Source organism: Amblyraja radiata, chromosome 9, assembly GCF_010909765.2.
Source record: "Amblyraja radiata isolate CabotCenter1 chromosome 9, sAmbRad1.1.pri, whole genome shotgun sequence".
In the NCBI taxonomy this organism is placed as follows: domain Eukaryota; kingdom Metazoa; phylum Chordata; class Chondrichthyes; order Rajiformes; family Rajidae; genus Amblyraja; species Amblyraja radiata.
Genome location: NC_045964.1, coordinates 8546257 through 8569033, shown reverse-complemented (window position 1 = coordinate 8569033; position 22777 = coordinate 8546257). Strand labels below are relative to the sequence as shown.

At 48.6% G+C, this 22777-nt stretch overlaps 1 protein-coding gene across 3 annotated transcripts in view; it reads left to right on the top strand.

Moving 5' to 3' along the window:
- Positions 1–22777, top strand: part of galnt16 (polypeptide N-acetylgalactosaminyltransferase 16) — a 139172-nt gene that overhangs the window by 38679 nt on the left and 77716 nt on the right. For 2 of the 3 annotated variants that reach the window (XM_033026641.1, XM_033026640.1), the window contains exon 2: positions 11165–11340. In XM_033026641.1, coding sequence (XP_032882532.1) covers positions 11165–11340 — 176 coding nt within the window. Of the gene's footprint in view, positions 1–6713; positions 6801–11164; positions 11341–22777 lie in introns of those variants that run through there. The other variant, XM_033026642.1, reaches the window with a different exon arrangement.

Sequence of the window (22777 nt, the reverse complement as noted above, 5' to 3'; positions counted from 1 at the left end):
CGGAAGGGCCGGCTTGCACGTAAGACTGAAACACAGGGGCTGATTACCACCCACCCACCATTCTACCAACATAGTCCCTAGAGAATAAAGTTGATGACTTAAGGGCAAGGCTTTCAGTCCGAAGGTTTCTCAATTCATCACATGCTCTCGAACGGAGGCACCGGGAAAAGTGAGAGGCAGAAACGTCTGCCTCATGGAAAACTTTTGTGATGCTCAGACGTAGCGGTCCTATCCAACGGTATGGTGGCGCAGTGGTAGGGTTGCTGACTTATAGCGCCAGAGATCCTGGTTCGATCTTGACTACGGGTGCTGTCTGTACGAAGTTTGTACGTTCTCCCTGTGACCTGCGTGGGTTTTCTCTAAGATCTTCGGTTTCCTCCCACACACCAAAGGCGTACAGGTTTGTAGGTTAATTGGCTTAGTTTAAATTTTTTTTAATTGTCCTTAGTGTGTGTAGGGTAGTGTTAGTGTGCGGGGATCGCTGGTCGGTGAAGACTCGGTGATCGCTAGTCGGTGAAGGGCCTGTTTCCACGCTGCATCTCTAAACAAAACTAAACTAAACTAAACTAAACCCCTGCTCTCCACACCTGGTACATCAGGCAGTGAAGTGCCGTCCCTTCTACCTCCCAAGGGAATTCACCTCCATCATCAAGACCGGGGTCTACAGCCCACCCAGGGAGACGTACATCTAACACTGGTGGTGCTGCATGCTGTGGTCAACAAACACCAGATGGTATAATCTGACACCTTTCCTATCATAGCCAGGGACTTCAACAAGGCCAGCTTGAAGTGATAGGAGCAGAATCACTTCCAAACTAACGCCTGCACATGTACTGCAGGACGAATTGAAGGATGTTCCTATAGGAAGGAGATGAGGGGAAATTTCTTTAGTCAGAGGGTGATGAATCTGTGGAATTCTTTGTGGAGGCCAAGTCCATGGATATAATTAAGGCAGAGAGATAGATTCTTGATTAGTACAGGTGTAGGAGGTTATGGGAAGAAAGCAGGAGGATGGGGATAGGAGGGAGAGATAGATCAGCCATGATTGAATGGAAGAGTAGACTTGATGGGCTGAATGGCCTAATTCTGCTCCTATCACTTATGACCTTATGACATGACTTGAAGAATTAATACCGTCAACCACTGCTATTTCACCATCACACATGCCTAATGCTCTATCCATTGCCCTCACTTTAGAAAATCTGACCACCTGGCTGTGCTCCCTTCTCCTGCTATCAGCGACTGAAGAGCAGTGCTTTTTAAAAAATTTCAGTTTAGTCTATTGTCACATTTACCGAGGGACAGTGAAAAGCTTTTGTTGCGTGCTAACCAGTCAGCAGAAAGACTGCATAATTACAATCAATGCATTTACAGTGCATAGATACATGATTTATCTATACATTTATCAGTTATTTTTTAGTTTGTTTATTATTTTGTCTATTGAATGCTGTGAATATTGAATTTTGCCAATTAGCCCAGTTACCTGTATTCATCTATCACTTGCCAGGCCTTGTCCTGTCCAGCTTTCTCCCCCAACTACAATCAGTCTAAAGGAGGGTCCCAATCTGAAACGTTGCCTATCCATGTCTTCCAGAGATGCTGTCTGACCCGCTGTTACTTCAACGCATTGTTTTTTTTTTTGTATACCAGCATCTTCAGTTCCTTACATCCCTGATGAAAGCTCACGGGCATGTAATTCCCTGCTTTGTCCGTGCAGCTTTGGCCTTAAATAAAAGCACAACATTAGCTACTCTCCAATAGACAATAGGTGCAGGAGTAGGCCATTCGGCCCTTCGAGCCAGCACCGCCATTCGATGTGATCATGGCTGATCATCCACAATCAGTACCCCGTTCCTGCCATCTCCCCTTATCCCCTGACTCCGCTATCTTTAATCGCCCTATCTAGCTCTCTCTTGAAAGTATCCAGAGAATCGACCTTCACCGCTCTCTGAGGCAGCGAATTCCACAGACTCACAACTCCATGTGTGAAAAAGTGTTTCCTAATCTCCATTCTAAATGGCTTACCCCTTATTCTTAAACTGTGGTCCCTGGGTCTGGACTCCCCCAACATCGGGAACATGTTTACTGCCTCTGGTGTGTCCAAACCCTTAATAATCTTATATTTCAATAAGATATCCTCCCATCCTTCTAAATTCCAGAGTATACAAGCCCAGCCACTCCATTCTCTCAGCATATGACAGTCCCGCCATCCCAGGAATTAGCCTTGTAAATCTATGCTGCACTCCCTCAATAGCAAGAATTTCCTTCCTCAAATTAGGGGACCAAAACTGCACACAATACTCCAGGTGTGGTCTCACTAGGGTCCTGTACAACTGCAGAAGGAACTCTTTGCTCCTAACTCAACTCTTGTTATGAAGGCCAACATGCCATTCGCTTTCTTCACTGCCGTACCTGCATGCTTACTTTCATTGACTGATGAACAAGGACCCCCAGATCCCATTGTACTTCCTCTTTTCCCAATTTGACACCATTTAGATAATAATCTGCCTTCCTGTTTTTGCTACCAAAGTGGATAACCTCACATTTATCCACATTTATCCACATCAAACTGCATCTGCCATGCATCTGCCCATTCACCCAACTTGTCCAAGTCACCCTGCATTCTCATAGCATCCTCCTCACAGTTCACATTGCCACCCAGCTTTGTGTCATCTGCAAATTTGCTAATGCTACTTTGAATCCCTTCATCTAAATCATTGATGTATATTGTAAATAGCTGCGGTCCCAGCACCGAGCCTTGCGGTACCCCACTAGTCACTGCCTGCCATTCTGAAAGAGACCCATTAATCCCTACTCTTTGTTTCCTGTCTGCCAACCAATTTTCTATCCATGTCAGCACTCTACCCCCAATACCATGTGCCATAATTTTGCCCACTAATCTCCTAAGTGGGACCTTATCAAATGCTTTCTGAAAGTCCAGGTACACTACACCCACTGCTCTCCCTTGTCCATTTTCCTACTTACATCCTCAAAAAATTCCAGAAGATTAGTGAAGCATGATTTTCCCTTCATAAATCCATGCTGACTCGGATCAATCCTGTTACTGCTATCCAAATGCGCCGCTAATTCATCTTTTATGATTGACTCCAGCATCTTCCCCACCACTGATGCCATGCTAACTAATTCCCTGTTTTCTCTCTCCCGCCTTTCTTAAAATGTGGGATAACATTAGCTACCCTCCAATCCACAGGAACTGATCCTGAGTCTATAGAACATTGGAAAATTATCACCAATGCATCCATTATTTCTAGAGCCACTTCCCTAAGTACCCTGTGATGCAGACCATCAGGCCCTGGGGATTTATCAGCCTTCAGTCCCATCAGCCTACCCAACACCATTTCCTGCCTAATGTGGATTTCCTTCAGTTTCTCTGTCACCCCAGATCCTCTGGCCACTAGTACATCAGGAAGATTGTTTGTGTCCTCCTTAGTGAAGACGGATCCAAAGTACCTGTTCAACTCATCTGCCATTTCCTTGTTCCCCATAATAAATTCATCTTTTTCAGTCTTCAAGGGTCCAACGTTAAATAGATAATTTAAGTCTTCTGGTACTTAACCAATGCTAACCAACACAGAAACAGGGCCTTGGCAATCTCTTCCCTTGCTTCTCATGATGTCTTAGGATACACCTGCCTAGACTCTGTGGATTTGTCTATTTTTATGCGCTCCAAGACAGTATTTTAGTTTAATTTAGAGATACAGCACGGAAACAGCCCCTTCAGCCCACCGAGTCCGCTCCGACCAGCGATCCCTCTACATTAACACTATCCTACACTAGCGACAATTTACATTTATATGAAGCAAATTAACCTACAAACCCATACGTCTTTGGAGTGTGGGAGAAAACCGAAGATCTCGGAGAAAACCCACGCGGTCCCGTGGAGAACGTATAAACTCCATACAGACAGCACCTGCAATTGGGATCGAACTCTGGTCTCCAGGTCTCTGGCGCTGGATGGCAGCAACTCTACCGCTGCGCCATCATCCTGCCCTAATAGTAAACAGCTCCTCTGGTGTAATTTCGATACGCTTTGGGATATTACCTTTCTGTTCCTTGAACTCACAAACTTCCATGTTCTAACCAATGGAAAATACAAAAATAAATTCTCTATTTAATGTGGAAAGCTGCACATTTTTATAACCCAGTGTGAGGAAGTGTGTTGTGTCCTTACATCACCCTGAACAATAACAGGTCACTAGACGTGATTCCCTTATCATGACCCTTCTTCAGACTGAAGGGAAACCCTTCTGCAGACTGATCAGTCTGAAGAAGGGTCTTGACCCGAAACGTCATCCATTCCTTTTCTCCAGAGATGCTGCCTGTCCCACTGACTTACCCCAGCATCTTGTGTTTATCTTCAGTTTAAACCAGCAGCTGCAGTTTCTTCCTACATAGATAGAGTGATGGTGGATAGCAACTGGTTGGATCTCTGTTCAAGGAAAGAGTGAAGGCCTCTCCTGCCTACCAGATGAGGGCTATAAGTGCAGAGGGATTAGACATCCAATGATAAAACCATTAGAAGAAGGAAACTAGAGGGTATCAGAGGGGTATCATGGGTGTTAAGTGAGAAGGGAGTGAAGGGGAGATAAAGAATCGAATCAATGCAGGAAAGCACAAGTTGTCTGGCAAAGAGTCTCAGAAGCTGGTGGGTCATACCACCACACTTCTATTCATCCTTAGTTACTCTATTTTTATTCAAGGTCTGCAGCGTTTTGCTTTTCAGTTGCCCCTGAACGACTGTTCAAGGGCCGGTCCCATTTATATATCTCTCCATTCGAGGCAATAGAGAGAAATTTTCTAAACGAACAACTTCAGCCTAACCATATGTAGTCTAATGAAATCTGAAGAAGGGTCGCGATCCTAAAGCCCCTGTCCCACTTAAGAGACCTTGCCCGCAAGCCAAAAAAAAATCAAGGTCGAGGTGACCTGCAACCTCCTCCCACGCACATGTTGAAAACCTTCCTCGACTATGAAGAAAATCGGCTTCGACTAGACCTGCGACTAAAAAAATTATCGATTTTTAAAACGGCAACCTATTTTTAGTCGAGGCTGGTTTTAATCATGATGAAAAAATAGCAGCGACCTAGATGAAGCCTCGACCACGCGGAAACCTCTTTCGACCATTAGGGAGAGTGACCAAAACCTCCGGTGACCTCATGGAAACCTTGAGTGACGGGCAAGGTCACGGTTGCTGTTTAGGTCTCCTAAGTGGGACAGGGGCTTAAACGGCACCTATCCATATTCTCCAAAGATGCTGTCTGACACGCTTAATTACTCCAATGTTTTTTTTCACCAGACAACTGTTCAGCCCTGAAATCAAATGCTTTTACTCCCCTGAACCCATCTCTCTATTCTTTTACAGCTCTGTATACATTGTTTTATATATCTCCCCAGTTTCCTCATTGATTCCATTGCAGTACACTCTACAGATGGTACATAATTGCAGCCACTGTGGTGAAAGAAAGGAGTGTTTGTGTTCCCAAACAGCAGGCTAAATTAAAATAGACCATGTTGGATCTGGAGATCAGAATGATGTGGATCCAATCCAAGAATGGAAGGAGAGCTTGTGGGAGAGGGGAATTGGAGAGTTACAGGGTAATGAGTGAAATACAGATAGTTACTGAAAGTTAGACACAAGTTACTAGAGTAACTCAGCGGTATAGACAGCATCTCCGGATAGAAGGAATGGGTGATGCTTCGGGTCTTCTTCAGACTGAGAGTCAGGGGAGAGAGAGACACAGAGATAAGGACGGGGAAGGTGTCAAAACTAGACATCAAAATAGGTGGTCAAGTAAAATGTAGAATAGATCATTGTAAGCTAGGAGAAGGTGGCAACAAAGCAAAGAGATAAAATGTAACTGGGGACAGTCAGACTAGTGGGAGAACTGGGAAGAGGGAGGGATGGAAAGCAAGGGTTAGTTGAAGTTAGTGAAGTCAATATTCATACCGCTGGCGTGTAAGCTGCCCAAGGAAAATATGAGGTGCTGTTCCTCCTAATTGCGCTGGGCCTCACTCTGACAATGGAGGAGGCCCAGGACAGAAAGGTCAATGTGGGAATGGGAGGGGGAGTTAAACTGTGTCAAACCGGGAGATCAGGTGGGTTTAAGCGGACTGAGCAGAGGTGTAGATGAAACGATTGCCGAGCCTGCGTTTGGTCTCGCCAATATACAGGAGTCCACACCTGGAACAGCGGATACAGTAGCTGTGGTTGGAGGAGGTGCAAGTGAATGTCTGCCTCACCTGAAAGGACTGTCTGGGTCCTTGGACGGAGTCGAGCGGGGAGGTATAGGGCCAGGTGTTGCCGTTGCTGCTGTTACTGAAAGTTAACTCAGTGAAATTAAACAAGGGGATGGAAAAAGAGACAGAAGGGAACAATGAAGGGAAGGAGAGCACGATAGAAAGCAAGGGATGGGGTCTGAGAGAATGCCCATGCACATAGAAGCACAGCACAACAGTGCATAGAGTAACTCCCAATCCCCCCCCCCCTGTATTACCTACCTGCCCACCTTGCCTATGCCTCTTGCCCCAGCTGTGGGGGAGGCTGCAGTCCCCACATTGTCCTCATCAGTCACATCAGTACCCACATTACTGGAATGGGAACAAGTCATCCTCAGGACTAAAGGTCCGCCTAATGGAAAATAAATGTATCATGTTTTCCACGGTGATTACTCAACTTCACTCGCAATTACAGATGGATTAATTAGAGTGCATCACCAAGCAGAAAGACTCTCAGAGCGAGTTCCCTCGTACAACCTCATCTACTGTATCCACTGTTCCAGGTGTGGACTCCGATATACCGGTGAGACCAAGCGCAGGCTCGGCGGTCGTTTCACTGAACACCTATGCTCAGTCCCGCTTAAACCTACCCGATCTCCCGGTTGCTAAACACTTTAACTCCCCCTCCCATTCCCACACTGACCTTCTTGTCCTGGGCCTCCTCCATTGTCAGAGTGAGGCCCAGCGCAAATTGAGCAGAAACCAAGAGATGGGAGAACTGAGAGAGGGTGATAGTGTGTAAGAAAGAATGGGTGTGAAAGGGATTGGGATTCATAGTGGTGGATCAGGAGAGTGGGATCAGAAGCAAAAGCAGTGGGAAGAGAGACATGTAAAGAGAGAAAAGGACAATGGGAAGAACAATGGAAGCAAGAATGGAAGTGAAGCAAGGAGAGTGTGACTAGCAAGAGGGGACTGAGAGAATGGGAGGAAAGAGATCAGAACCATGAGTAGAGCAAATAAGGCTGAGCACAGATTGACAGGAGAGAAAATTTGTGTGAGAAAAGAACACATATAAAACAAGGATAGATAACACAATAAATGAACAAACATCGGAGGCTGAGGAAAGACACAACTGAATTTTATAAAACTATGAGGCATGAATAGGGTAGATGGAACTTTTTTTTCATGGAGAAAATGACAAATACTAGAAGACATAACTTTAAGGTGAGAGGGGGAAAACAGAGGAGTTATGCAACTTAGGTTTCTTAATGCAGTGAGTGATGGGTGTCTGGAACACGCTGCCAGGGGTGGTGGTGGAAGCAGATGCAATGATGATGTTTAAAAGGCCTTTAGGTAGGTACATGAATATGTAAAGAATGGGGTGTGGATCATATGCAAGCAGAAAGATCAGTTTATTTTGGCATTATGTTCGGCACAGACATCAGGGACTGAAGGGCTGTTCTACGTAACTGACCAGAGCACTGAGAACGCACAGTTTGGAGAATGTGTTAGGGAGAGTGCCTCGAGGGTAGAGGCCATGTGTATACATTTTCCACCCAGTGTAGTTCAACATCTGATGAGATACATTATGCATGTAATGCCCCAGTGAATCATTTGGTGAAATCAGAGACTGCTTTCATGCCAAGACCATAACATAAGGAAAATATTTGCTCAGTGCTTTAGTTAGAACATCCCAAGATGTATGGTAGGAATCTTTGTCACAGAGTGCAGTCAGCTTTAGTGCCTTTCAAGAATACATTTGCTCTGGTTTCCAGCAATACATTTCAATACTTTTCCTATAATGCTTCCAGCATATTACCGCTTCAGCTAGAGGGTGCCAGATTTGTTTTTAATTAAGCATGAAAAGCCTTTGCAAGTTTGAGACAAAATAATCTTTTTTTTGTTGTGCTATTCTTAATCTAGGAGTGCCCAATGTGTTTTAGAGCCACTGACGTCCTTTGGAATGAAGAAGCAGAGTGGACTAACGTGGTAGGATCTATATATATCGAGAGAAATAGTGTAACCGTCTGGCAGGCAGTGACTAATACTGGCTGAGTCTGTATTGATCAGTGAAGAAAGTTGTCCAAGGTTATAACAGGATCTGGATCAACTAGGAAAGTAAGTGAAGAAATGGCAGATGGAATTTAACTTGGATACATGCAAAGTGTTGCATTTGGCGAAGTTAAACCCAGGCAGGACTTATACAGTGAACAGCGGGAGCTCTGGGAAATTGTGTCGAACAGAGAAACCTTGGGTTTAAGTACAGAGTTCCCTGAAATTGGCAACTCAAGGAGACAGAGTGGTGAAAGAGTCATTTGGCATGCTTGCGATTAATTGGTCGTGGCATGAGTACAAGAACTGCAATGTCATGTTACAGCTGCAGCAGAAGTTGGTTAGACCACACTTGGAGTCCTGTGTGCAATGTGCCAAACTGTAGGAAAGATGTGATTAAGCTAGAAAATAATTAGGCAGAAAATATTCACAAGGATATTGCCAGAAGAGAAGGGCTTGACTTATGAGGAGCCATAGTCATAGAGTCATGCAGGATGGAAACAGGCCCTTTGGCCCAACTTGCCCAGCTACACTAGTCCCACCTGCCTGCAATTAGCCCATATCCCTTCAAACCTATCCCCTCCATGTACCTGTTTAATGGTTTCTTAAACATTGGAATAGTCCCAGCCTCAATTCCCCCTGTCTAGGAGAGATTGGATAGGCTGGGACTGTTTTCCCTGGAGTGAAGGAAGCTGAGCGGCGAACTTATAACCATATAACCATATAACCATATAACAATTACAGCACGGAAACAGGCCATCTCGGCCCTACAAGTCCGTGCCGAACAACTTTTTCCCCTTAGTCCCACCTGCCTGCACTCATACCATAACCCTCCATTCCCTTCTCATCCATATGCCTATCCAATTTATTTTTAAATGATACCAACGAACCTGCCTCCACCACTTCCACTGGAAGCTCATTCCACACCGCTACCACTCTCTGAGTAAAGAAGTTCCCCCTCATGTTACCCCTAAACTTCTGTCCCTTAATTCTGAAGTCATGTCCTCTTGTTTGAATCTTCCCTATTCTCAAAGGGAAAAGCTTGTCCACATCAACTCTGTCTATCCCTCTCATCATTTTAAAGACCTCTATCAAGTCCCCCCTTAACCTTCTGCGCTGCAGAGAATAAAGACCTAACTTATTCAACCTTTCTCTGTAACTTAGTTGTTGAAACCCAGGCAACATTCTAGTAAATCTCCTCTGTACTCTCTCTATTTTGTTGACATCCTTCCTATAATTGGGCGACCAAAATTGTACACCATACTCCAGATTTGGTCTCACCAATGCCTTGTACAATTTTAACATTACATCCCAGCTTCTATACTCAATGCTCTGATTTATAAAGGCTAGCATACCAAAAGCTTTCTTTACCACCCTATCTATATGAGATTCCACCTTCAAGGAACTATGCACGGTTATTCCCAGATCTCTCTGTTCAACTGTATTCTTCAATTCCCTACCATTTACCATGTACGTCCTATTTTGATTTGTCCTGCCAAGGTGTAGCACCTCACATTTATCAGCATTAAACTCCATCTGCCATCTTTCAGCCCATTCTTCCAAATGGCCTAAATCACTCTGTAGACTTTGGAAATCCTCTTCATTATCCACAACACCCCCTATCTTGGTATCATCTGCATACTTACTAATCTTATAGAGGTTTATAGAATTGTGAAGGGCGTAGATAGGGTGAATGATCACGATCTTTTCCCAGCATAGGAGAGTCTAAAGCTAGATGGCATAATTTTAAGATGAAAGTGGAAAGATTTAAAGGGGATCTGAGGAACAACTTTTTCACACGGAGGATGTTGGGTCTATGGAATGAGGTGCCAGAAGAAACTAATGCCGATTTACAATTACATTGTTTAAAAGATATTTCGACAGGTACATGGAAGGGAAGGTTTAGAGAGATTTGGGCCAAATGCAGACAACTGAGACTGGCTCAGGTAGGCACCTTGATTGGAAGGGACGACGTAGGTCAAATAACTTGTTCCCTTGCTTTATGATGCTATGATTATAATTTCTACCCTCTGAGATGTTAATGTTAAGCGAAAATGACTGGCTATTGGAAGTACCAAGGACAAAGCACGACTGCCAATGTGTCTTGGCGACACCCTCATAAATCTTCACTGTACCCTTTCCAGCTTGACAAAGTCTTTCCTAAAAAGGGTCTGTCCCTCTTGGGCTACTAATCCGTGAGTTCTGGCTAGTTTGCCCTCGACTCATACTCGCAGCATTGTCGGCACAAGGTCATAGGAGGTCTTCGTAAATCTCCTTCATGCTTGAGAGTGGTCTCCGCGTACTCGAGGCCTCAGCTAGCTCGTGCCGTTTTTTTTCAATATGTTAAAAAAATGCCCTCGAGTAAAAAAAGGTCGCCATGGAAAAAATCAATTTTACTCGTAGGTTTAGTTGTATTAGGTCGTAGTAGGTCGGCATGTTAGTCGTAGGTAATCGAGGATAGTCGAAGGTAGTCGAAGGTAGTCGTAGATAGTCTTCATCATAGTCGAATGGACGTCAAAGGGAGGTCGAAGGAGATCGAATGAGGTCGTCTTCACTTTCCACTATTCGGTGCCCAATTTTCCAAAAGTTAGTCGTAGCTAGTCGAAGCTGGTCTTCAACATAGTCGAAAGAGGTCTTCTACATAGTCGAAGGAGGTCTTCAACATGTCATTTTTTCAAACTCTTCTAAACTCGCCAATTAGGTCGCCCAAGTGGGACAGCCCCTTAACGCGGTGCCCAGAACTGAACACAAGACACTAAATGCGGCCTCACCAACGCCTTGTACAACTGCAACGTGACCTCCCAACTTCTACACTCAAGCAATTAGACCCCCAAAAGATGTGAGAGAAGTGAACACTCTTTCATTCTTCTTACAGGTAACTGGAATGCCACCACTGGATAAGAACAATCTGCAGACCTTCGAGGATAAGGCTTATCTCTCCAGCAAGCTCCTGACACTTGGTGAGGATCCCTATGGACACCATGCATTCAACCAACAGGAGAGTGAGAAGCTCGCCAGTGATAGGGTGATCCGCGACACAAGGCATTACAGGTACTGGTCACCCAAACACCATCCAGTTACAGTTTCAGTTTGTTTATTGTCACGTGTACCGAGGTTCGGTGAAAAGTTTTTGTTGCGTGCTCCACAGCCAGTGGAAAGACAGCTACCCCCGATCATGGATAAAGTAAGAAATGCTGCTGTAGGAATAGAGATTTAAGAGTGTGGAACAATTGTAATATGTGATTGAAGATCTGCTTCTGTGGCTAGCACGCAAATAGTCGCCTGGGCTGGACGCCATCTTGGGCTGAGGGCCTGAGGACCTTATCTTTTCCTGGCAGCTCCTGATTATTTTACTTGCCGAATATGGGCTTGACTGGAATTACCAATCTCCAGAAGGTGGTGGTTATCTGCCTTGTGTAGGAAGAACTGCAGATGTGGGTTTAAACCGAAGATAGACACAAAATGCTGGAGTAACTCAGCGGGACAGGCAGCATCTCTGGAGAGAAAGAATGGGTGACGTTTCGTGTCAAGACCCTTCTTCTGAGGCCTTGAACCGAAACGTCACCCATTCCTTCACTCCAGAGATGCTGCCAGTCGGGCTGAGTTACTCCAGCTTTTTGTGTCTATCTTCAGTTATCTGCCTTCTTGAGTGGCTTCAGTCCTTCTGGTGAAGGTGCTCTTGCGACGCTGTTGGGGAGGCAGTTCCATCGTTTGGGCCCAGTGATGATGAAGGACTGACAATATCTTTCCAGGTCAAGATAGTGTATGACTTTCAGGGGAACCTGCAGATGGTGATATTTGTCTGTGGCTCCTGCCTCCGAACTAAATGACAGAGGTCACAGATGCTATTATAAAACCCACACACTATGCTGCACTGCTGGTGGAGGGGTTGAATACTTAAGGCGGTGAATGGCCTGGTGATTGTATTAATTTGGGTGTTGCCGGAGCTACACTCATTTAGATATGTGGAAACTATTACATCAAAGGTTTCAAAGGTCTTTTATTGTCACGTGTACCAATTAAAGTACGGTGAAATGCGAATTACCATACAGCCATACCAAAGAAAAGCAACAAGACACATAGCTACATAAAAGTTAAGATAAACATCCACCACAGCGGATTCCCCACTGTGATGGAAGGCAATAAAGTCCAATCTTCTTCCCTCAATCTTCTCCCGCGGTCGGGGCAGTCGAACCATTCGTCGGAGCGATCGAAGCTCCCGCAGCCAGCGGTCAAAGCCCTCGCGTCGGGGAGATCGAAGCTCCCATGTCGGGGCGATCGAAGCTCCCGCATCGGGGCGGTCGATGCTCCTGCGGCTTGGACCTCCCGAAGTCGGTCTCTGGCCAGAGACCGCGGGCTCCACGATGTTAAAGTCCGTAGGCACCCGGGGTAGAGCTTCGAGGTCGATCCCTGGCAAAGGGATCGCGAGCTCTGCGATGGTAAGTCCGCAGTGGAACTCTCAAAATCGGTCTCCAACAGAGGCCGCCAACTCCCGATGTTAGGCTGCAGCGCGGACGGAGATACGATAAGGAAAAAATCGCTTCGCCGCCGAGGTAAGAGATTAGAAAACGTTTCCCCCAACCCCCTCGCCCCACCCCCACCCCCCACCCCCCACATAAAACAAGCTAAAGAACACTAAAAACATACATTTAACGCATACTAAAAAAAACAATCAGGAAGAAAGGGACAGACAGATTGTTGGCGAGGCAGACTCCTGGCTTGTGCTTTCTGCAATCAGTAGGTGAGATTATGGTTCCTACATCACAGCAGTAATTTGTCGGCAAACTAGGGGAAAAATTAAAGGGCTCCATTTTACCGCCATGCCCTCTGATCTCTTGAACACTGGAAAACATGTTAGGTTGCTTGCCATCAGATACTAGACTTTGTCCTGCCCTCACCCAATGTCACACTACTTGGAAGGTCAGTTTCAAATCCAGGAGGCCAGGCTGAATTGTGCTTCTCCTGGTCCAGCTACGATTCAATCATTCGGCACTTCCATCCTCATCTCCATCTGGAAAGAGTTAATAAATCCACCGTGAAATCTGCTCATGTTATCCAGTTTTTCATCATTATGCTGTATGTAATTGTTGTAATCAGAAGTCTTTAACTTTAAGTAAGCACGTCTAACTTATTTTAAGTTTAGAGATACAGCACGGAAACAGGCTCTTCGGCCCACCGAGACTGTACCGACCAGCGATCCCCGCACAAGAACACTATCCTACACACACTAGGGACAATTTACATTTATACCAAGCCAATTAACCTACAAACCTATGGAGTGTGGGAGAAAACCGAAAATCTCGGGGAAAAGCCATGCAGGTCATGGGGAGAACGTACAAACTCCGTACAGACAGCACCCATAGTCAGGATCGAACCCGGGTGTCTGGCACCGTAAGTGCTGTAAGCCAGCAACTCTACCGCTGCACCACCGTGCCACCCAAACCACTGAGCTGTTGAACCTTTTAACACAATGCCCAGTTTATTCATTTCTGTGAAAGACATAGGCACATGCTTCAGAGAATTTTAATTTGTGGCAATGTACTGAAGCTACAATAGAGGTAATCGGAAAGGGCACCATCTTTGTTTTGGGGTTACCGAGGCACCAAACTGACCACTTGTTTGAGGCTTGTTTGCCAAATGTGTTGCCAACACAAATTGTCCATCAGTACTGGATTCTATGGACCTAGTCTGTCTCCTGGAAGACTGTTACTGCTGGGGAGAGCCATCCTGAACTGTGCCACATTCAGTTTAGGCACAAAACGCTGGAGTAACTCAGCGGGACAGGCAGCTTCTCTGGAGAGAAGGAATGGGTGACGTTTCGGGTCGAGACCCTCCTTCAGACCCAAAGCGTCACCCATACCTTCCCTCAGAGATGCTGCCTGTCCCGCTGAGTTACTCCAGCATCTTGTGTCTATCTTCAGTTCAAAGCAGCATCTGCAGTTGCTTCCTACACAGCCCATTCAGTTTAGTTGCTGCTGGCTGAGCTTTAACCATACAACAGCAGCACAGTAGGTATCAGCTGGATAATTCCAGTTTGATTTGCTCAGACCAGGCTAACCAACATACAGTATCCTAGGCAGAGTTAGAGCATGACTCAATAACAGAAACCCTTTCCAAATAATCTAATTATTTTTTGTTAACGACTGGTTGAGGAAAATACATTGTTCACAAACACTTGGGTGAATTATCCTGTTGTTCTTTAAAATATCCATAAGGAGATCTTGTACATTGCGTGGGAAGGAACTGCAGATGCTGGCTTACACTGAAGATAGACACAAAATGCTGGAGTAACTCAGCGCAACAGGCAGCATCTTTGAATAGAAGGAATGGGTGACGTTTCGGGTTGAGACCCTTCAGACTGAGAGTCAGGGGAGAGGGAGACACAGAGATAAGGATGGGTAAGGTGTGAAAATGAGACATGAAAGAGGATGAAGCTCAAGGAAAATGTAGAATAGATCATTGTTAGCTAGAAGAAGGAGACAACGAAGCATACAGAGATAAAATTTAACTAGGAGGACACTCAGACTGATCGGAGTACTAGGAAGGGGGATGGATGGAGAGAGAGGGGAAGCAAGGGTTACTTGAAGTTAGAGAAGTCAATATTCATATCTCTGGGGTGTAAGCGGTTATTCATACCGCTTTGGCAGCTTCTTTTTAAATTTAACTTAGTTTTAGTTTAACTGAGCTGGGCTCAGTTTAATTCCTCATTCAAGAGGCAGCATCTTGAACATTAAGGCACTCCTTTGGTACCTGTGTATTTGGCGGGTACATGCAGTGATGTCTCTTAAGCCCACAAACTTTGACTCAAGTGAGAGTGCTTGGTTCGTGAACCAGAGCTGATGATATCCTGCTGTGGCAATCAAATTTATTGGCATCACTATCCAACGCCATGCAATTGGTGTGTTTCATTATTAACAAGTGTTTCCAACTTGTACAGATACAGATACATACCATCAGGATGCATCATAGTTTGGTTTGGCTGCTGCTCTGCCAAAGATAACAAAAATGTTCAGAGAGTCGTTTATGTAGCCAAGTCGTTCACACAAGACCTGCTCCCCCCACCCCCATCAACTCCATCTACACCTCATGCTGCCTCAAAATCAAGGACAATTTTCATCCCAGTCATCCCTCTTCTCCCCTCTCCCATCAGGCAAGTGATACAAAAGCTTGAAAGCAAGTACCACCAGATTCAGGAACAGCACTTCCCACCATAATCAGACTGCTGAACAGTCCTCCCATAAAGTAGGTGTAGTCCCTTTCTCCCAACCAGCCTCATTGCAGTCTTTGCACTTTTTGTATCTGCACTTGCTCTGCAATGATAACATCATAACACTGTAATGCTACATTCTGCACTCTGGTATTTTTCTCTTTGTAGTGTCTGTTTTACTTGTGTACTACTTGATTATACTCATGTACAGCATGATTTGACTGAATAGCACAGAATCAAAGCTTTTCACTGTATCTTGACACACGTGGCTGTCACAGTCTGCCCTCTCCTCATTCTCACCCACTTCACCTCCCAGTACTTTTCCACCGGTCCCTCCTTCTCCTCGCCTGCCACTCCCCTCTCATCAGCCCAACTCTCCTCACCTGTTGCACTCAGTTGCCTCTGATCACCAATTAACCCGGTATATAGACTCTCCTCACCAGTCACACAGTGCCAGATTGTTCTCAGCATTCATGCAAGACTCTCCAGCGATTTCCCGACTACGTCTCCTGCCTGCCCCTCTTCGGAACCCTCGCTCAATCCTGAGCCTCTGTGTGAGTACGGTATACCCATTCCTGTGTTACTACTCTGTGTTACATTATTGTAATAAAGTTCATTACCAACTATACCTGCCTGATTCTGTGCTGCTATTTGGTCCAAGCTATACCCGTTACAGTACAATCTGGCCAACAATGGACTCAGCGCACACAACGTCTCCGTCAAACCGCTTCGAGAGGATTGAGCACACGCTCCTGCAGCACAAAGCTATGCTCACTGCCTCCAACTCTGAGGTTCGACAGGCTGTGTCAAACCAAGAGCAAGCATTGGTTGCACTAGCCACCCAGGTCCAACAGCTGACGACCACCCTCGCCCAGGCTACACCCCATGCTTCGCCTCCGGCTCCGACAGCACCAGCTCCCGGTCCGCCAGGACCATCACCTGAGCCCCGGGTGGGAACCCCGGAGCGCTACGCTGGAGACCCGGAGGGCTGCAACCCATTCATCACGAACTGTTCCATTCTCTTCGCCCTACAGCCCTACACCTTCGCCCAGGAAGCGGCGACAGTGGCGTTTACCATTAATCACCTGACTGGCAGAGCTCGGCTGTGGGGAACGGCTGAATGGGAGCGACGCACGCCGGCTTGCTCCTCTTTCCAGGCCTTCACCGCGGAGCTTCGCAAGGTGTTCGGTGAGGTTTCGATGGGTCCGGACGCTGCGGGAAGTCTGCTGGGGTTGAGCCAGGGGAACCAGAGCGTCGCTGACTTCGCCATCGACTTTCGCACCAGGGCCCGTCAGAGTGATTGGAACGCCCCGGCCCAGTGTGACGCTTTCTTGCTGGGCTTGAATGACTATATCAAGGATGAGTTGATGTCCCACGACCTTCCTTCTTCTCTGGATGGGCTTATCGAGCTAACGACCCGTCTGGACCGACGCATCCTGGCGAGACGTCGGGAGAGGCGACAGGGACAGGCGGACCGCCAGCTATCCACCCAAGCTCGTTTTCCTCCGGAGACTGGACTACCCTCGTCGGGGCAACCGTCGAGGCAACCCGAACCCATGCAGGTGGGTCGCACCAGTCTCACCCCCGAGGAACGGGAACGTCGGCGTCGGGGGAACCTCTGTCTCTACTGTGGCCTGGCGGGTCATTACATCTCCAAGTGTCCAGTAAAAGGCCAGACTCACCAGTAGCGGAGGAATTACTGGTGAGTCGAACCTCTGAACTTTCCTCTGCCCGACGCCCTCTTTGTCATGCCCGTCTGCTGTTGTCTGATGGTTCTCACACCCTCGCAACCTTCATAGACTCTGGTTGTGACATTAATCTTATGGACAAGGAACTAGCCCGCCAGCTAGGCATCAGTTGTGTTCCCCTGCCTGAACCTGTTCCCGCCAACGCCCTCGACGGCCATCTCCTGGGGACTGTTTCTCACCAGACGGTCCCAGTGCGCATGCTCCTGTCTGGTAATCGCCATGAGACCATCCAGTTCCACATCCTGCAGTCTCCCCATCTTCCCCTCATCCTGGGTTACCCCTGGCTTCGGCGACACAACCCCAACATCGGCTGGAGGACGGGGGTCATATTGGGTTGGAGCCCTTCCTGCCACCAAGTGTGCCTGAAGCAAGCCTCAGCTCCTCAACCGGCCACCTGCTCCAGTTCTGCTCCAGATCTGACGGGGGTCCCAGCCGTGTACCATGACTTTGGGGAGGTTTTTAGCAAGTCTAGGGCCACCTCCCTTCCTCCTCATCGGCCCTATGACTTCGCCATAGACCTCCTGCCTGGTTCCGCTCCTCCTAGGGGTCGCCTTTACTCCCTGTCCGCCCCTGAGAGAGGCGCCATGGAGAAATACATAAACGACTCCTTGGCTGCTGGTCTCATCCGTCCCTCCTCGTCTCCTGCTGGGGCTGGGTTCTTCTTCGTGGAGAAGAAGGACAAATCTCTGCGTCCCTGCATAGATTACCGGGGGCTCAACGGCATCACGGTGAAGAATCGCTACCCTCTCCCACTCATCTCCTCTGCTTTCGAGCTCCTGGAGGGGGCCACCATCTTTTCGAAGTTGGATCTACGCAACGCCTACCACTTGGTCCGCATCAAAGAGGGAGATGAGTGGAAGACCGCCTTCAACACTCCCACGGGACATTATGAATACCTGGTGATGCCCTTTGGCCTCACCAACGCCCCGGCCGTCTTCCAGGCTTTGGTCAATGACGTTCTCAGAGACATGTTGAACAAGTACGTGTTCGTCTATCTTGATGACATCCTCATCTTTTCACGGACCAAGGAGGAACACGTACACCACGTCCAGGCAGTTCTACATCGGCTCCTGGAGAACTCGCTCTTCGTTAAAACTGAGAAGTGCGAGTTTCACTCCCCGTCAGTCTCCTTCCTAGGATACATCGTTGGCCAAGGGAACATCAAGATGGACCCCGCCAAGGTCTCTGCTGTCACCACCTGGCCTGTTCCTGACTCCCGCAAGCAGCTCCAAAGGTTCCTGGGGTTCGCCAATTTTTACCGACGGTTCATCCGTGGCTACAGTACTGTGGCCGCACCCCTCACGGCACTCACCTCCTCCAAGGTTCCGTTCCGGTGGTCTGCCGCGGCCGACGAAGCTTTTCAGACACTCAAGACACGGTTTACATCGGCCCCCATCCTCCAAGTTCCGGACTCAGAGAGACAGTTCGTGGTGGAGGTGGACGCCTCCGACATGGGGGTGGGAGCTGTTCTGTCCCAGCGGGCTGCCGGGGACCAGAAGCTCCATCCATGCGCCTTCTTCTCCCGACGCCTGACCCCTGCTGAGAGGAATTATGACATTGGCAACCGAGAACTGTTGGCGGTTAAGTTGGCGTTGGAGGAATGGCGTCACTGGCTGGAGGGAACCGAGCAGCATTTCTTGGTTTGGACTGACCACAAGAACCTTGAATACCTCCAGTCAGCCAAGAGGCTCAACTCTCGTCAGGCCCGCTGGTCTCTCTTCCTCACCCGCTTCAACTTCTCCCTCTCCTACCGACCTGGGTCCCGCAACGTGAAGCCTGATGCCCTCTCTCAACAGTTCCTGGAGAAGGCGGAGCCTGCCTCTGGCCCCAAGACCATCCTCCCGTCCTCGCATAGGGTTGCCTCCCTCACCTGGGAAGTGGAGGAGAAGGTCAAGGCGGCCTTGGAGAACCAGCCGGGACCCAGCGCATGCCCTCCTGATCGCCTGTTTGTGGTTTCTGCCCTGCGGTCCGACGTCCTTCAGTGGGCCCACAGCTCTCGACTCACCTGTCATCCCGGCATTCAGCGGACCAAGGAGATGGTGCTACGGAGGTTCTGGTGGGCATCGCTGGAGGTGGACACTCGGGAGTTTGTCAACGCCTGTCCCGTTTGCAACCAGCACAAGGTCTCACACCAAGCTCCTGCGGGTCATCTGCTTCCACTGCCTGTACCCCATCGACCATGGTCCCACATCTCCCTGGACTTCGTTACCGGCCTGCCCCCATCCAGTGGTCACACCACCATCCTGACCGTGGTCGATAGATTTAGCAAGATGGCTCACTTCGTGCCCCTGCCCAAGCTTCCGTCAGCCAAGGAAACTGCCGAGCTCATGTTACTCCACGTCTTCAGGCTCCATGGTCTCCCCGTCGATGTGGTCTCCGACCGGGGACCCCAGTTTGCCTCTGTGTTCTGGAGGGAGTTCTGCACGCTTGTGGGGGCCACCGTGAGTCTGACGTCCGGATTTCATCCCCAGTCCAACGGCCAAACTGAAAAGAAGAATCAGGAAATGGAGACGGCGCTGCGGTGTATGGTGTCCAAGCATCCCTCCTCCTGGTCCCAGCAGTTGTTGTGGGTGGAGTACGCCCACAACACCCTGACAAGCTCGGCCACTGGGCTCTCCCCTTTCCAGTGTGCCTACGGGTTCCAGCCTCCACTGTTCCCGGCGCTGGAGAAAGAGGTTTCCTGCCCGTCCGTCCAGGCCTTCATTCGTCGCTGCCGCAGGACGTGGACCCAAGCCAGGGCGGCTCTTCTCCGCTCCGTGGATCGTTACGCCACGGTTGCCAACCGTCACCGCACCCAGGCCCCCACCTACCTCGTGGGCCAGAAGGTGTGGCTGTCGACCCGGGACCTTCCCTTGAGGGTGGAGTCCAAGAAGTTGGCACCCAAGTTCATCAGTCCCTTTGAGATCCAGAAGGTCATCAACCCAGCGGCTGTGAGGCTCAAGTTGCCTCGTTCCATGCGGATCCATCCTACGTTCCACGTGTCCCGAGTAAAACCAGTCCGGGAGAGCTCCCTGATCCCCGCAGTCCCTCCTCCTCCACCTCCTCGTCTCATCGACGGAGGCCCCGCCTTTACGGTGCACCGCCTCCTGAGCTCCCGCCGTCGCGGGAGGGGTCTCCAATACTTGGTCGATTGGGAGGGTTACGGTCCAGAGGAGAGGTCCTGGGTTCCTGCTCGACACATCCTGGACGCCTCCCTCATCAGGGAGTTTCACCGGCGTCATCTCGACCAGCCGTCCAAGTCCGCCACTCCTAGAGGGGTCGCCGCCCCTGAGACTCTGTCCCCTCTTCCGTCTGAGGCACCCAGTGACGACGAGACGGAGTTTTCCTCTGATGCTATGGAGGAGGATGCGGACATGGATGTCTCGGACGAATATTAGCCCTCCTCCGGTCCCCCTCCTCCCACCCGACTCTGCGTGGGATTGGGTTTATTTTATTTATTGTTTTTTCTTTTTTTGTTTTGGGACGTCAGGAGCCGTCCCTTGAGGGGGGGGTTCTGTCACAGTCTGCCCTCTCCTCATTCTCATCCACTTCACCTCCCAGTACTTTTCCACTGGTCCCCCCCTTCTCCTCACCTGCCTGCCTGCCACTCCCCTCTCATCAGCCCAACTCTCCTCACCTGTTGCACTCAGTTGCCTCTGATCACCAATTAACCCGGCATATAGACTCTCCTCACCGGTCACACAGTGCCAGATTGTTCTCAGCATTCATGCAAGACTCTCCAGCGATTTCCCGACTACGTCTCCTGCCTGCCCCTCTTCGGAACCTTCGCTCAATCCTGAGCCTCTGTGTGAGTACGGTGTACCCATTCCTGTGTTACTACTCTGTGTTACAGTATCGTAATAAAGTTCATTACCAACTATACCTGCCTGATTCTGTGCTGCTATTGGGTCCAAGCTATACCTGTTACAGTGGCAATAAGAATCTATTACCAATACCAATGCCAATATTTACCCAAGGGAAACATTTCCTTGCTGTTACAGGAAGAAAGAGCAGATGCTGACCACATATTAAAGTCAATGCATTCGATGGAACTGGTTTACAGGAGTAAATATTCATACTGTGATCATCAGTTGAATTGGAACAATAAGTCATGTGCCTTAAATATTCCTTTCTACGAGGGCATAGAATAGATAAGAAAGGAGTACACACTGCTGTCGGGAATGGCAACCGCTCCTAATGGGCGTCTAACCTGTTCTCTCCCCTAACTGATCCTACATTTGGTGGTGCATCGGTACAGTTACTGCCTTAAGGGCCTGTCCCACGAGCATTCGACTCCATATGGCAAACGCGACCTAAAGGGCCAGTCCCACCAGCATGCGACTCCATGCGGCAAGCGCAACCTAACGTGGTCGCTTGAGCCGTACGGCCTCACGGGGCCGGTCCCACTTCGATCGTTGGAGCCTTATGGAGTTGTGCGGAGCTGGTCCCGACATCGCGCGGGGCTCCGAAAAACTGACCGCGTCCAAAAATTCCGCGCGGCAATGGCCTGCCGGCCCGCAGCCGCCTCGACGCCGTACATTACATGCGAACTTCCCGCGGACTTCGCTCGAACTTCATGTCACTCACTCGAACTCCGCGCGGCCCCCGCTTCTGGTTAGGTCGCGCTTGCCGCATGGAGTCGAATGCCCGTGGGACAGGCCCTTTACAGCACTTGAATCCCTGGTGAACCGGGTTCGATCACGACTACGACTGCTGTCTGTACAGAGTTTGTATGTTCTTCCCGTGACCACGTGGGTTTTGTCCGAGATCTTCGGTTTCCTCCCACACTCCAAAGACGTACAGTTTTGTAGGTTAATTAGTCTGGTATAAGTGTAAATTGTCCCTAGTGTGTGTAGGATAGTGTTAATGTGCGGGGATCGCTGGTCGGTGCAGACTCGGTGGGCCGAAGGGCCTGTTTGCGCGCTGTATCTCTAAACTAAACTAAACTTTCCCAGATCGCCGGGCACCAGTTGCTGAATGGAACATACTGCTCAAGGCAAAGGCAAATTGATCCAGCTCTCTGTACATATGATCCCAGCTCACTGCAATCCACTCTCCTCCATTGTCCTGCAATAATCTGGAAGCAACGAGCCCCCCAGAAGATACAGTAGCCATGTCTTGCCCATGAATATGGTATTTAAATCAAAAAATGTCAAATAACAACAGAAAATACATGGGAGACTAAGTCTGGAAGTGCCATTTAAAAAAAAAATCATTTTTAGGATGTGGGAGTGACCAGAAAGCTCAGCATGTTATTGTCCACCCCTAAGGGCAGCGCGGTGGTGCAGCAGTAGAGTTGCTGCCTAAAGGGCCCGTCCCACTTTCACGACCTAATTCACGACCTTTTTTACTCGTGGACATTTTTCATCAGGCTAGAAAAAAACGCCCCGACCTACTTGATGCTACGAGTACCTACGACTAGCATCACGGCCTGCTACGACCTACCTACGACCTCCTACGACCTCGTGATTACCATGCTGCGAGTATGTCAAGGGCAAACTCGGCAGAGGTCGTGAATTAGGTCGTGAAAGTGGGACAGGCCCTTTACAACGCC